The sequence below is a fragment of the Falco punctatus genome (genome assembly GCF_963210335.1).
Source record: "Falco punctatus genome assembly, chromosome: 4".
NCBI lineage: Eukaryota > Metazoa > Chordata > Aves > Falconiformes > Falconidae > Falco > Falco punctatus.
Genome location: NC_137583.1, coordinates 39,828,642 through 39,840,486, shown reverse-complemented (window position 1 = coordinate 39,840,486; position 11,845 = coordinate 39,828,642). Strand labels below are relative to the sequence as shown.

Here is an 11,845-nt window from a genome sequence, read left to right as displayed (position 1 = left end):
TCACCGTTTATACTCAGTGCTTTCCCTGTTTATAAAACCTGAATTGCCTTTTCTCCCAGTGTTAAACATGTATTTGCTTGCAATCATTTTGTGGGCTGTTGCAACAGACAGATTGAAGAAACCACAAATACAATTTATTTGGATATGACACAGGATGCATTATGTCTGTATCAACAGTATTTTGGAAAAGCACGAACCTCTCTTCCAAACTACAGCTTTCAGCATAGCTCTGGGTCCCAGGCAGAAAGCAAGAAAGTGCATTTTTTCTTTTAACGGTTAGGGACCCCATTTCATTTGTGTACTGGCTGAGAAGATCTCAGGTTTTAGCTTCACACCTTTTTGATTTAGTCCTGAGGTCTGGCCATTGTGTTTGCAGTAGGGCATGGTTATGCAGTTACAAACATCTCTATACGTACAATCGAGTGAGCCACACGAAAGCTGAATCGTAAGTTTCACTCTAGTGTATTTGTTATTTAATTATTTAACGTTCTAAGCACAAAATTTTATACTTATATATATACATATATAAGCTACACTTGCATACGTATGTATACTTATGCCCACACAGATACCTCTTTCTATATTGTTTGATAATGGAAGGTAAATAATAACTTCCTCTAAGGATGCAGCTCCCCTCATCTGAAGGCAGATGTCCAAAGTAGTGCACTGTTGATGTGAACTGTTTGTCCATAACACTATACCTCATCACTACCATCTTACCTGCAGTGCTGGAGACTTGTTTTCTGTCACTAAATTGCAAACACTCCATGGTACTGAATGAACAACTGCTGTGTGCTGTGGTTCTGCCACAGAACATATGTGGCCCTGTAAAAATCAGCAAACACACACAAGTATTAGGGTTTTATATCTCTTAATTCTCTTGGAAAAGAGTTCTTACAAGTAGCAGAATTTGTGCCCATCCTGAATCTATTAATAACAATCAGAAACTTAAACCAGTGAAATTTTTTTTTATACAGGTCCACAGCACTTTCATTAGGCCCAGAGTTTTTCCTAATTAAAGGAAGAAATCTTAGTGTCTGTATCTGAGCTTCTGTGGTTCCGCTGAAGTGATGCAACAGATCTCACTGTGCCAACAGGAGAGTCACTGGTTTTGCCAGCAAACCAGGCAAACAGTGTACTAAGCCAGGCAATGAATATTGGTCTCAACCAGATAGAAAATAATTTTGGGGCCATTAAAAGGAGAATAATCCAAATCAGAACTATCTTCTGCTTTTAAAACTGGTTTCTAGGCAGTTTAATAAGCTTACTTAGTAAGTTCAGTACTATTGAACACAAAAAAAAACCCCATATCCAAAAAGTCCTAAAAGTCAAGAACTTAAAACTTTGGAAACACTCCAGTGCAGTTCACCCCTGTTCAGACCTGGAACATCATTGTGTGCATGAGTCATGTGGAAAAATTAGTGTCTGTTCACGTAATTGAAGTCCGTTGCAGAATTCACACACTTAGGTATGCCAACTCCCCAAATTAGCATGGGAACCAAGAGTACAAGGAAAAAATACCATAGAATCACAGAATGGTTTGGGGCTGGAAGGGACCTTAAAGGTAGTCTAGTTCAACCACCCTGCCATGAGCAGGGACACCTTCCACTAGAGCAAGTTGCTCATCCAACCTGGCCTTGAACATTTCCAGGGGTCAGAAAAGTAGTAGCAAACAATCTAAATGTTGAGAAGCATGGACAATAGAAGAGACCAAATGGGTGTTTAAGCTGCAGAGTGAAAGTCAATACTTTTTTTTTTAAGACAAAATGTGCCTTGACCCTGGCATGGACCCTCAACCAGCCAGAAACAATAGAACTGCTGATATGGCAGACAGTGACTCTTCCATTATCTAAATGGCAAGGAGAGAAAAGCTGCTCATCCCAGAGATATCTGGCTTCTAATTTAAATAACAGCTGAGCTTTGTGTCAACATATCCATATAACTTATGCCAAAGAATCATTAAAAGGGTTGGCATCAAGATTCTCCACATCATTAGTGATTTTATAAAGATACGAATACAGGGAATATTCTAAGGGCAGAAAGAGGACCAATGTTGTTCCAATGCTTTAAAAGAATAATCATGATGAAAACATTGTTCATGGACTTGTCAACCTGGTTTCGATCCTGAGTAAAACAACTGACATTAAATGGTTAATTTTGTAAACACAGCTTAAAAGACACCCTCTTCTTGATAACATTTAGCAAGGTCTATTTTCCATTAGTCTTTAAGTGAAATAGACGCAATTTTTTAAAAAAATCTTAGGAAATATTCTTTAGGTAACCTACATATATTGTGAAAGAACAGTTACAGTGTTTCTAGGAGATTGTTGAAATGACCACTGCTATGCTGGGTTGGTTTAACCTGCTCCATCCGTTCCTCCCTTCTGGTGATTCCTTGGGAACCATTCCCTGCTGAGCAGAGAAAACAATTTTCTTGGGACTGGAAAGTGGCAGAACAGAGATAACTCTGTTCCCATAGTGTAGTGCAGGGTGTGCCCATGGGGAATCCTGCCTTCTGTGCTTTGGTCCAAACACTGCTAAGGATTTTATGTTAAGATGCCATAGGATAAAATTAACTACACTGTAGGTACCAACCCATACTTATGCTTTGACCATCTCAGAGTAATGTAGTAATTTCATTTATAGTCCATTGGATACATCTATTCCATTAAGAGGCGCTTTGATTGCAGTCTGCAAGCACTTACATTATTAGAATCCCGCAACATGAAAAAAACTGTGCCAGAGCTAGGATCTTCTATAGTGTCCAACCCAGTCAAGTCTGGAAAGAAATAGCACTTTTCAAACCATAACATCCAGTGGAACAGTCTATAGAGTGCAATAGTATATCTGTTACTTGACTTCATTAAATTGAATTGGATAGCTTTATAAAAGCTTGACTTTTTTTGCAGTGTTTTGCTGATATGAAAAACTGAAATAATGAAAAGGCATGCTTTGCCTTTCTGTAAGCAGTGCCAGCCTAATTGCTTTGTCATTTCCTCTTCGGTTGTCATTTCTTCTTTGCAAAACCCTTTCAAACACTGAAGTAACAGTAGTGAAATGGAGAGTGTGTACTTCTGATGCAAAACACAGTTTTGCACTGTTCTTCTAAGCTTTTTTTGTAGTACATTCATATACCTTTTTTCTTTCTTTTCTTTTACTGGGAATTTTAGGTGAAGATGCTTTGTTGCCAACACCTCAGAATATCTCTATTCTTTCTACGAACATGAAACACTTCTTAACTTGGAGTCCTGTGATCATCCAGGGAGAAACTGTGAGATACTCTGTGGAGTTTCAGGGGTAACTTCTGGGTTTTTTCTTCTTTGCTCTTTGAACACTGTTTACATAGACTAAAAATCCTGCACTGTTAGGATGTCTTGAGCACTGTTCAGTTCACAGGCATAAGAGAAGCTATATACTCCAGCACTGTTGCTCACAAGCTGGGGAGGCGTGGTGTCCTTTTGCTCCTATTCCGAGACTGTTTACAGATTAATAGATACCTAAAATTGCATTAAGCCCACATATGAAAACAGTCTCTGTCCAAAGATTTAAAAAGGTAGGAAGATTAGCAACAGTTTACTTAAAAGAGGGAAGAGAAAACATTTGAGATTTATTCAGTGTTAATCTTTAAAACATTTAGCACACATTACAGGAGGTTTCTGATACATCTTGAGCTATGACTTGTATCACAGTATGGTTTTGGAATTCTGTTTTACCAGGGATGATCAAGTCAAGTGAGTGGGCAGGATTTGATGCATCAACACTGCATTTGCTATCCCCACCTCCTACAATATCACGCTGCATTTGGCTCATGAACAAGCTGTTTCTGGGAGATTTTATCTAGATAAGATCTAAAACACACCCATACTGGTTTCAGTATGGCATTCCAGTCCCAATGTATCCCAGTACTGGTTTTACCTGGAAAGAACTAGCAAGCAGCCTTAGCCTATGTCACAGATAGATCTCTCTTCAGACTGTTGTCTGTCTGCTTTCTTTTCCTTTCCTCAGTGAATATGAACGCGAGTATGCCAATGAGAGCTGGATTCCGATCTGTGAATGTTCACTCATCACAGCCACAGTGTGTAACATCACAGAAGATATTTCAGCCACTGTGGCCTATAACCTGCGTGTAAGGGCAGATGTTGATGCTAGAAGATCAGAGTGGGGCACCCTGAAAGGTTTCTTCAATCGCATCACAAGTGAGTTCTGCTATTTGGCTTAAGCTACATTAGTCATGTTAATCAGAGTTCAGTGTTGAGGGATTGCTCACGTGCACGTGTGTGTACTGTGCATGCCACATGAAGCCCATAAACACACAGAGCACAGCCTACTCAGTTCCTCTCGTGCCCCTCTGGGTTTCACTCGTAGACAGCTACACTGTGTTCTTGGACATGAGTTCCTCCTGAGGCAGGGCTTGAATTTCAAGGGCTTCAATGATAGGGAAGACTACTCCAGAGATTTCTTTTGGCAAGTTGGCCATTCTTGCCTCCAGTTTTGAAGGGTCCTGATCAATTACGGTTGCTGTCAATGCTCCATCTATTCCGTGTCACCTAGTCAGTTCTGAAGATCCAGAACTTGATCCTATGGAAGCACTCACTCTAGAAAGTCAACCATCTGCCTCATGCTGTCCTGGAAACCCTTCTCCCTTCCAGACATGATTTCCTCCTCCTATGTTGTCAGATCTATGAAGTAACCTCAGAAGAGGAAAGAAAAACAGAAATCACAGCATTGCTGCAGTCCTAGCAGTGTAGGGTATTTTCTCCACATCCTTCCAGCTCCAGGCAGAGCTTTGCGCCCAGCTCAACCCAAGGATCATGTTGCAGCCTAAAATCAGCATATTATTTCCAGTGTTTCTCTGGAATCATTACCTCTGTTCTCTGCCATGCAGTCAGCTGAAAACTGTGGTGGAAAACCTCTGTTCAGGTCACTATTGGAGTGCAACTCAGTCTGGGATGAGCAGCAGGCATCAGTTTTAGCCAAGGAAGAAGTCTGAGAGAAACTCAGGAATTCAAAGCTCAGCCCACAGGTTCTGTATGTGGTTCATAGACAGTCAGGGCATCAGCGTAGCCCATGGTACTTCTAGACTAAATAGCTCCAGTGTCAAACCTTAGGTGTAGAGACACATGAAATATGATAACACATGGAAAACACTTGTAAAGGTTCTTTCTAAAACTAACAGTTTAGTCAGTCTTACTTCTTCTTTTATCAAAATTCAAATAGTTAGTTGGTATTCAGTGTGCCAGCACAGAGATAAATATAAACGCTCCTGTTTGATTAGTAGTTGCATCTTGCAATGTCCATTTGTCAATACATTAGCCTGATATTTGTTGTTAACCTGCAAATGTTACCACTTTTCAAAATTTTGAGTCATAGCATCAAGCAGATGCTCAGCTTTTAATTTAAAAGTATAAAATAGTTTTACAGGCCTCCCATATGTGACACACTTATGAACATACTTGGATTTTATGTTTTCATATTGCTTAGTATTAATGACAATTCACTGGATGTAAAAGCAAATTCTGTTAAGAACATCTCTTCTGTATGCAGCTATATATTGCTCTCCCTCCTTTCTTGAAAGCAAGGTTGAAACCGGTTTCACCTACAACAGAGTGGTGAAGAGTGGCATAGATAAGGAGTGCAAATATGACCTCCATACTGCCTTGGTTCGCAAGTCACAAACATACAGTGTGTAGTTTCATCCATGCTTGATTGATGCTGATTGTTTCACTAATACTCCTTGCAACAGAATCCCAGATTGAAGCAAGTTTTGAATATCAAAGTAAGCATAAAGCAAATCACCTACATATTTACTTGCATGCATTTACAAAAACTTAAGTCATAGCAGGTCACCAGCTCAGGTCTTTTTAAAACTATGTAGATACTGAAAAATAATTAGGATTCATGTGAACTGCCAGAGTTATTCTGAGGCTCATATTGCTTTTTCCTTCACCTTTGAATAACTGCCAAAATTCCCATGAAGAAGCAGTGGTTTCACAGCTCCTGTTCTGCATGTTAGTGCTAAGCTAATGCCCAGGAGCAGAACTGGCCATATCTGGTGCCTCTGCTTCTGGTCACCCAGCTGGTTCTGCTGCTGTTGATCACACAGGACCTCCAGGCCAGCCACTTCCTCCACTGGAGAAAATCCAAACCTTTCAAGGTCTGTGCAACTCAACTATTACCCAACTCCTGTTTACAATGCTAGTCATGGTCCTCCTGCTCAAAGTCTGCTACTGTATCTAGACATACTGGGAAGTAGAGCAGAGACAAGTTTCTGCCCCACTGAAGCAACCAGATATTATTCCAGATTAATATTACTGTGCTTGTGACAGCAGCTTCCCTTCCTCTCCCAGCTAGGAAAAAAAAAAAAAAAAAGACAGTTTTTAAGGGTTGCCTGTGATGCAATAACAGTGCTCTCTCTGTGTTGGCAGCTTACCTGACCCCACCTCTGATGAAGGTCATAGCAGATGGGTATCATTTACTAGTGGAGCTGGAAGACATGGGGCCTGCTTTTCAGCTCCGTGTGCTCTACTGGAAGAAGGGCCAGGAGAGTAGGGTGAGTTTTATCCTTGAGTTTAACAGGGAGCCCACATACTTATAGAGTGCAAGCATGCAGACATTGCCCAGGGCTTGTTCGCCAGTCCAAGCTCCTGCTGTGAGGCTGGATGACCTGCCTGGAGTCAAGGTGTGCCAAATTCCTCTGCACTTACCAGTAGGTTGCTCTTACTCCCATTGCCGCAGCACTCTCAAAACTAGTAGGCTGCAACAAGGCTTTTACCATCAGGCAGATGCTATTGTCCATGCTGTATGTCCTCCCTTCAGAGGTCAGACCACACCACTCCTCCTCCAACTAACCACTTCTCCCATGCTCCTCAGGGCTATTTAACCACTTAGTGGGAATGAGCTACAGCTGCACATCATCCATGTCAATCGACCCACTGCCTCTGAGGCAAGGCCACAGCTGCATACCATCAATGCCAATCAACCCACTGTCTTCATTCCTCTACACCCCATGGGAAGCTTGTTTCTTTCCACATTTCCTTCTCTGGGAAGAGGAATCCCCCAGGGACCTCAGTTATTGAAAGAAACCAGAAATCAAGAATGGAAGGTGTTCATGCTGATTTTCCTCTCTGAATGTCATTTGGACACACAATTAAGGTGTTGCACTAAGGTGCTGACAAAGTTTTCTCAGGAGTTTTTTGTAAAACAGCTTGCCTGTGACAGCAAACTGTAACTTGCTTAGCTGAGGGCATTGCTTACACCTGGGTAATACTGAAGCAGTGACAATTTATGTTCCATTCAGGTCTTCTTGTTTTCACTAGACATATTTTTTCTTTTTCTCCTGGGAATTTGGTGCTTCTATAGCACCTAAGAACATAAAAGCATGAAAGCAGCCATATAAAGTCAGATCATGGGACTATAACCCCCCCCCATCTTCCTTCTGCCAGTGGACAATGGGTATGACCAAGGAAGATAATAAGGAGAGAGCCTGTGTGTAATTACACTTAGATTATTTTCTGAGATTGCAGAGAGACAGCTCCAGGAAATTCCTGAGGCAGACATGGTATCATTAATAACCCTTGATGAATTTTTGTTCAATTAATTTATCTGTTCTGGTTTTCAAGCTATGTAAACTTTTAGTATGTACACCTTTCTGTAGTCAGGAGTTCTGCAGGTTAACTGTTGTGCAGTCTCAGCCTTGGTTTAGCGGGGAGAGAAACAGTTATTCTCTATGTGCTTTCCCCACCACTCTAACAGGTTTATAATGTCTATCTTTTTCCAGGCCAGGGACTCCCAGATTGCTTAGTTGTTGACTGTGGAAGCCCTTCTAGCTATTTTTGCCTTTACCAAGGTGGGCTGGGAGTAAACCTGCACGGTTCGAGGTGCAGGAGCACTGTAAGTTAGCACCATAAAACAAAACAGGTCTTCACACTCTTTTTCTTTTCCCAGTAATTGTTAACATGGGTGACTACCACAGAGCTATTCCATGAAACCTGAACACCAGGTTCCTGTTTCCGATAAGGGATGCTCAACTAAGGTTCAGTCACTGTAAAAATAAAGGGGTAAAATTCTCATGAGCATCATTTTGCATTTATCTGTGTTGAATTTCATTTTTCATTTTCTTACAAGATCCTCCTGCCGTTCTTCACAGATGGCTGTCATCTTTATTATTCTGAAGTGGTGTTTTTAGTGTCATTAGCATGTATCAGTTTTCAGTTTTCTTCCTGATCATCCGTAGCAATATGATGGTGATCACAGATCTGCATGGGTCTCCACCATGACTTCTACTCTGAGAAAGGATTAGCAATCTAAGCATACAGAACTCTTTCTCGTATCAGGAAGCAGCAAGAGTAGGGCTGCTCACTGTGAGCAGGCAAGCCAGGAGCAAAGGGTGATCCCAGTGCAAGCAGTGCCCTCCCCAGTGAAGCACAAACCCACAGAGTGTGACCACAGTGGACAGAACCAAGTACTGGTAACAGGGTCCATCGCCAGCCCCAGACAAGGCAAGCGCTGAACCAGGCCCAGGGTCTCTACAGGGACCCCAGCCAGGAGCAAAAGGAGATGGGAGCAGAGGCAGGGCTTGACGATGAGGCTGCAGTGTGCTTAAGGGTCCATCCTGGTGACAAGCTACATACAAAGTATATCCGAGGTCCCTGCTGGAGACAGGTCTGGAGACAGGCATACTTCCATCATAACTCAGACTGGGACTGAAGGTCTTGGGCTGAGCTTAAATGGGGCTCCTGAGCTATGGACAGGAGAGTGAGGACAGGGAGGCAGACAGGGCTGGTCAGGACCATTCCAGCCTGGTTAGGGCACTCAGAGCTCCGATGTCTTTTTATCCCATGGCTATTAGCTTAATAAACTTTTGAAATAGATCTTCTTGACTATCTTTTGGAAATGCAAGTAAATGAGATCAACCTTGTCCGTGAGCTTTCTGACACCTTAGAAAAAAGCATATAGATTTGTATGTGATTGCTTTTTATGAATGAAATGTATATTCTTCAGTATATATTAGCCACCTAAATATTAATTCCAAACTTCAGAATACTTTCTACTAACTGGACTGTCACAAGCATCAGATTTGCTGGTCAGTTCATGTCCAATTCTCTGCTGGGGCTCTTCATTTTTTTTTAAAGTACTGTTGCATTTGACATGTCTGATTTGAGGTTTTGCAAGAGGTTACACACCTCAAGTAGTCGCTGACCTGATTTTGTCGTTGAAATCTTCTCAGACTAATGGCCCTCAAGATCATGTTTCAGTGGAGAAGGCTATTTTGATGGAAAGAAGGACTTGCCCTGCCAGGAGAGCCTGACTGGCTTGTTGGAGGTGTCCATATGTCTGTGGTGCTGGAGGCTGATCAGGCCTTCTGTGAGGCAGGCTTTGCATCTGCAACACAGCAAGATTCAGGAGCAACTAGTTAATTGTTATCTGTCTCTTATGACTGAGGAGACTGGGAATAGCAATTTCATTTTGCTAGCAGTTAATGGAGTCCTATTTATTACAAGAAAATGATGTACTGGTGTTCATATGGTGTTTAAGGGTTGCTGAAGTGTGACACACCAAATTCACTCACTCCTCACTAGCCTGGTCCATCTCCTGTCTGTGCTCTAGTCATGAGAGAGCTCTCACACCCCTATCACAGCATGGTTCTGGCACTCCTATCATACCATGCTAGCATCAGCATGATTTTGGTATCCTAGCAAAAACTTGGATCAGTCAAGATCAAGACCCCCCTTCCATGAGGGGAGTAGGTCATGGTCTAGTGTTGTGGCCCAACATCATCATTATGCCTCTTTGGCTCACAGCCCCTTGTTTCCATCCCCTCCTACCCTTCCAGACACATGTGGTCTCATTCTGTACTCCACTGTGCTTCCTTGTTTGCTGTTTTTCTCCCTCTCCCCTCTTATTCACGCAGTCCTCTGCCATCTCCTGCTGCTCCTTCCTTTTCTCCCAGTAAAGTCTGGGCTAGCATCACGTTAGGACTCCTCAGTTATGTCCTTGCTCCATGTTCTGATGCTCTCTCCCCTGGGCTTGTGGCAGATGCAGCAGAAACTGGTGAAAGAGGTCAGCCCAGTCGTTCATCTGGACACCATGGAGGCAGGACCTGATTATTGTGTAAAAGCTCAGACATATGTCGAGGCAATCAACAGAAGTAGCAGCTTCAGCCAGACACAGTGCGTGAGGGCACAAGGTAACACCCAGCCTTCCTCCCCATTGCCCAAGACAGATACCCCAGCAGCTCTTCCTTTCATTTCCACCCAATATCTCATGTCTTGTTTGCAAATGTGCTGCCCTTTTGTTCCTTGGGGGAGGCAAAAAAGGAAGACTCAGGAGTGCAGCCCTCTGCACTGCACTGGTATCCTTTCCTGGAGTGTGCTAGCAAAGGATCTCACCAGGATGGGTGGGAAGAGCAGTCACAGAGGGTGTAGGCTGACTGCACTGAGTAGTTCGTCCTAGCAATCTCTCTGAGAAGTTTTGCTGCTTCTGTTATTTCTAGGTGGGACATCCATGTGGCTGGTTACTGCCCTCATCTCTGCTGGCTTTGCTGTGGCTGCTTTGGCCCTGCCTTTCCTTACCTGGAAAACAAGTAAAATCTTTCAGTATTCCTGCTGCCCTCTTGCAGTCCTGCCAGACACACTGGTAAGTTGTGGGGTTTTTATACTTTATTGGTTTTTAGGGTGCTGGGTATTATAGGAGCATGAGGCAGGCAGCGTGATGACCTGTGCTGCAGGGGTCAGGCAGCACACGAGCTGGCTGCGCAGCTGTCACTGCTTTTGGCCCAGAGCCCTGAACAGGGAAGATGCTCCTGGTGCTTGTGGAGAAGCATCTCGGGGGACATGGACTGACCCTGCCTCACAAGCTGCTACCTGAACAAAACAGCTGTGTCACTGGCAATGCTGCTCCATGTCCCCAGGTACCAGCACTGAGCTTCTCAACTTCTTCGTGAGGAGAAACCATCATCAAAAGCAACCTCTTTTCTCATGCACTCAGGAGGAGTACGTTTAAGTCAGCAGCTTAAATGTGCTGTCCAATTCAACTGAGAATGCAGGCAGCAGCTTTTGTGTGTGTGGCTTCCTGAGCACTGGATCTCTGGGCAGTTGTGGCAGGAAGGATGAAAGGAATAGTTTGTGGGGAAAAGTAGAAGATGGACAGACCAGTTCATCAGCCTAAGTGCATTTGTTTTACAGCAAGTACCAGAGCCCCCCACCCAGCTGGTACTGTGCGGCAATGAAGAAGCTGAGCAATGTGATCTTATGGTGCGTGTGGTACCCTCAGAAGAAGTTCTCCGACTGTGGATTCAAGAAACACTTTAGAGCACCCCAGAAAAAAACAACCTGTGGGAACAGAACTTCTAAGCAGAGCCGCCAAATTTTGCCCCCACCGCTTTCCTCAGAGTGCCAATAAGTAACATGGTTTTCTTCAGGTCTAAGAGCTGCTGCAAACCAAAGGTGTTGTGTATGATGAGCATGTGGCCTCTTGGGGTCCCCTTTGTAGCATCTTCCTCCATCTACATAAAAAGCAAGTGAAGATCACAGGTGACAACTGCATGTTTCTGTTCTCCTTCATATCCATACCCATGACCAGACATGAGTTAACTCATGTTCCCTTTACCTCTGTCAGCCACATCGATGGTCCCAAGGCAGAGCCCCCGCTTCAGCCACCAGGATTTCACCAGAGCAATAAATGCAGAGCCCAGTTTCTTACTTCCAGACAATTTCAGCCTCATGATTTTTGCCTCAGTAAAAAAAGAAATTAAGCAGACAGTAAGAGCCTCTCACATGGCTAAATCAGCTGGAATGAGTAGGAAATTATTTTTTTTAAAGCTATAGGCCCTGACCTATGCTCATTT

General features: G+C 43.2%; 1 protein-coding gene across 1 annotated transcript; it reads left to right on the top strand.

Annotated features, from left to right (window-relative positions):
* Positions 1–593: 593 nt before the first annotated feature.
* On the top strand, positions 594–11,317 carry IL20RB (interleukin 20 receptor subunit beta; the record flags this gene model as incomplete). Its single annotated transcript, XM_080387016.1, has 7 exons — positions 594–600; positions 3,111–3,297; positions 4,006–4,196; positions 6,426–6,550; positions 10,036–10,186; positions 10,493–10,635; positions 11,184–11,317. The coding sequence occupies 7 exons, from the start codon at positions 594–596 to the stop codon at positions 11,307–11,309; spliced, it is 930 nt and encodes a 309-aa protein (XP_080243142.1). The 3' UTR covers positions 11,310–11,317.
* Between the last annotated feature and the right edge of the window lie 528 nt (positions 11,318–11,845).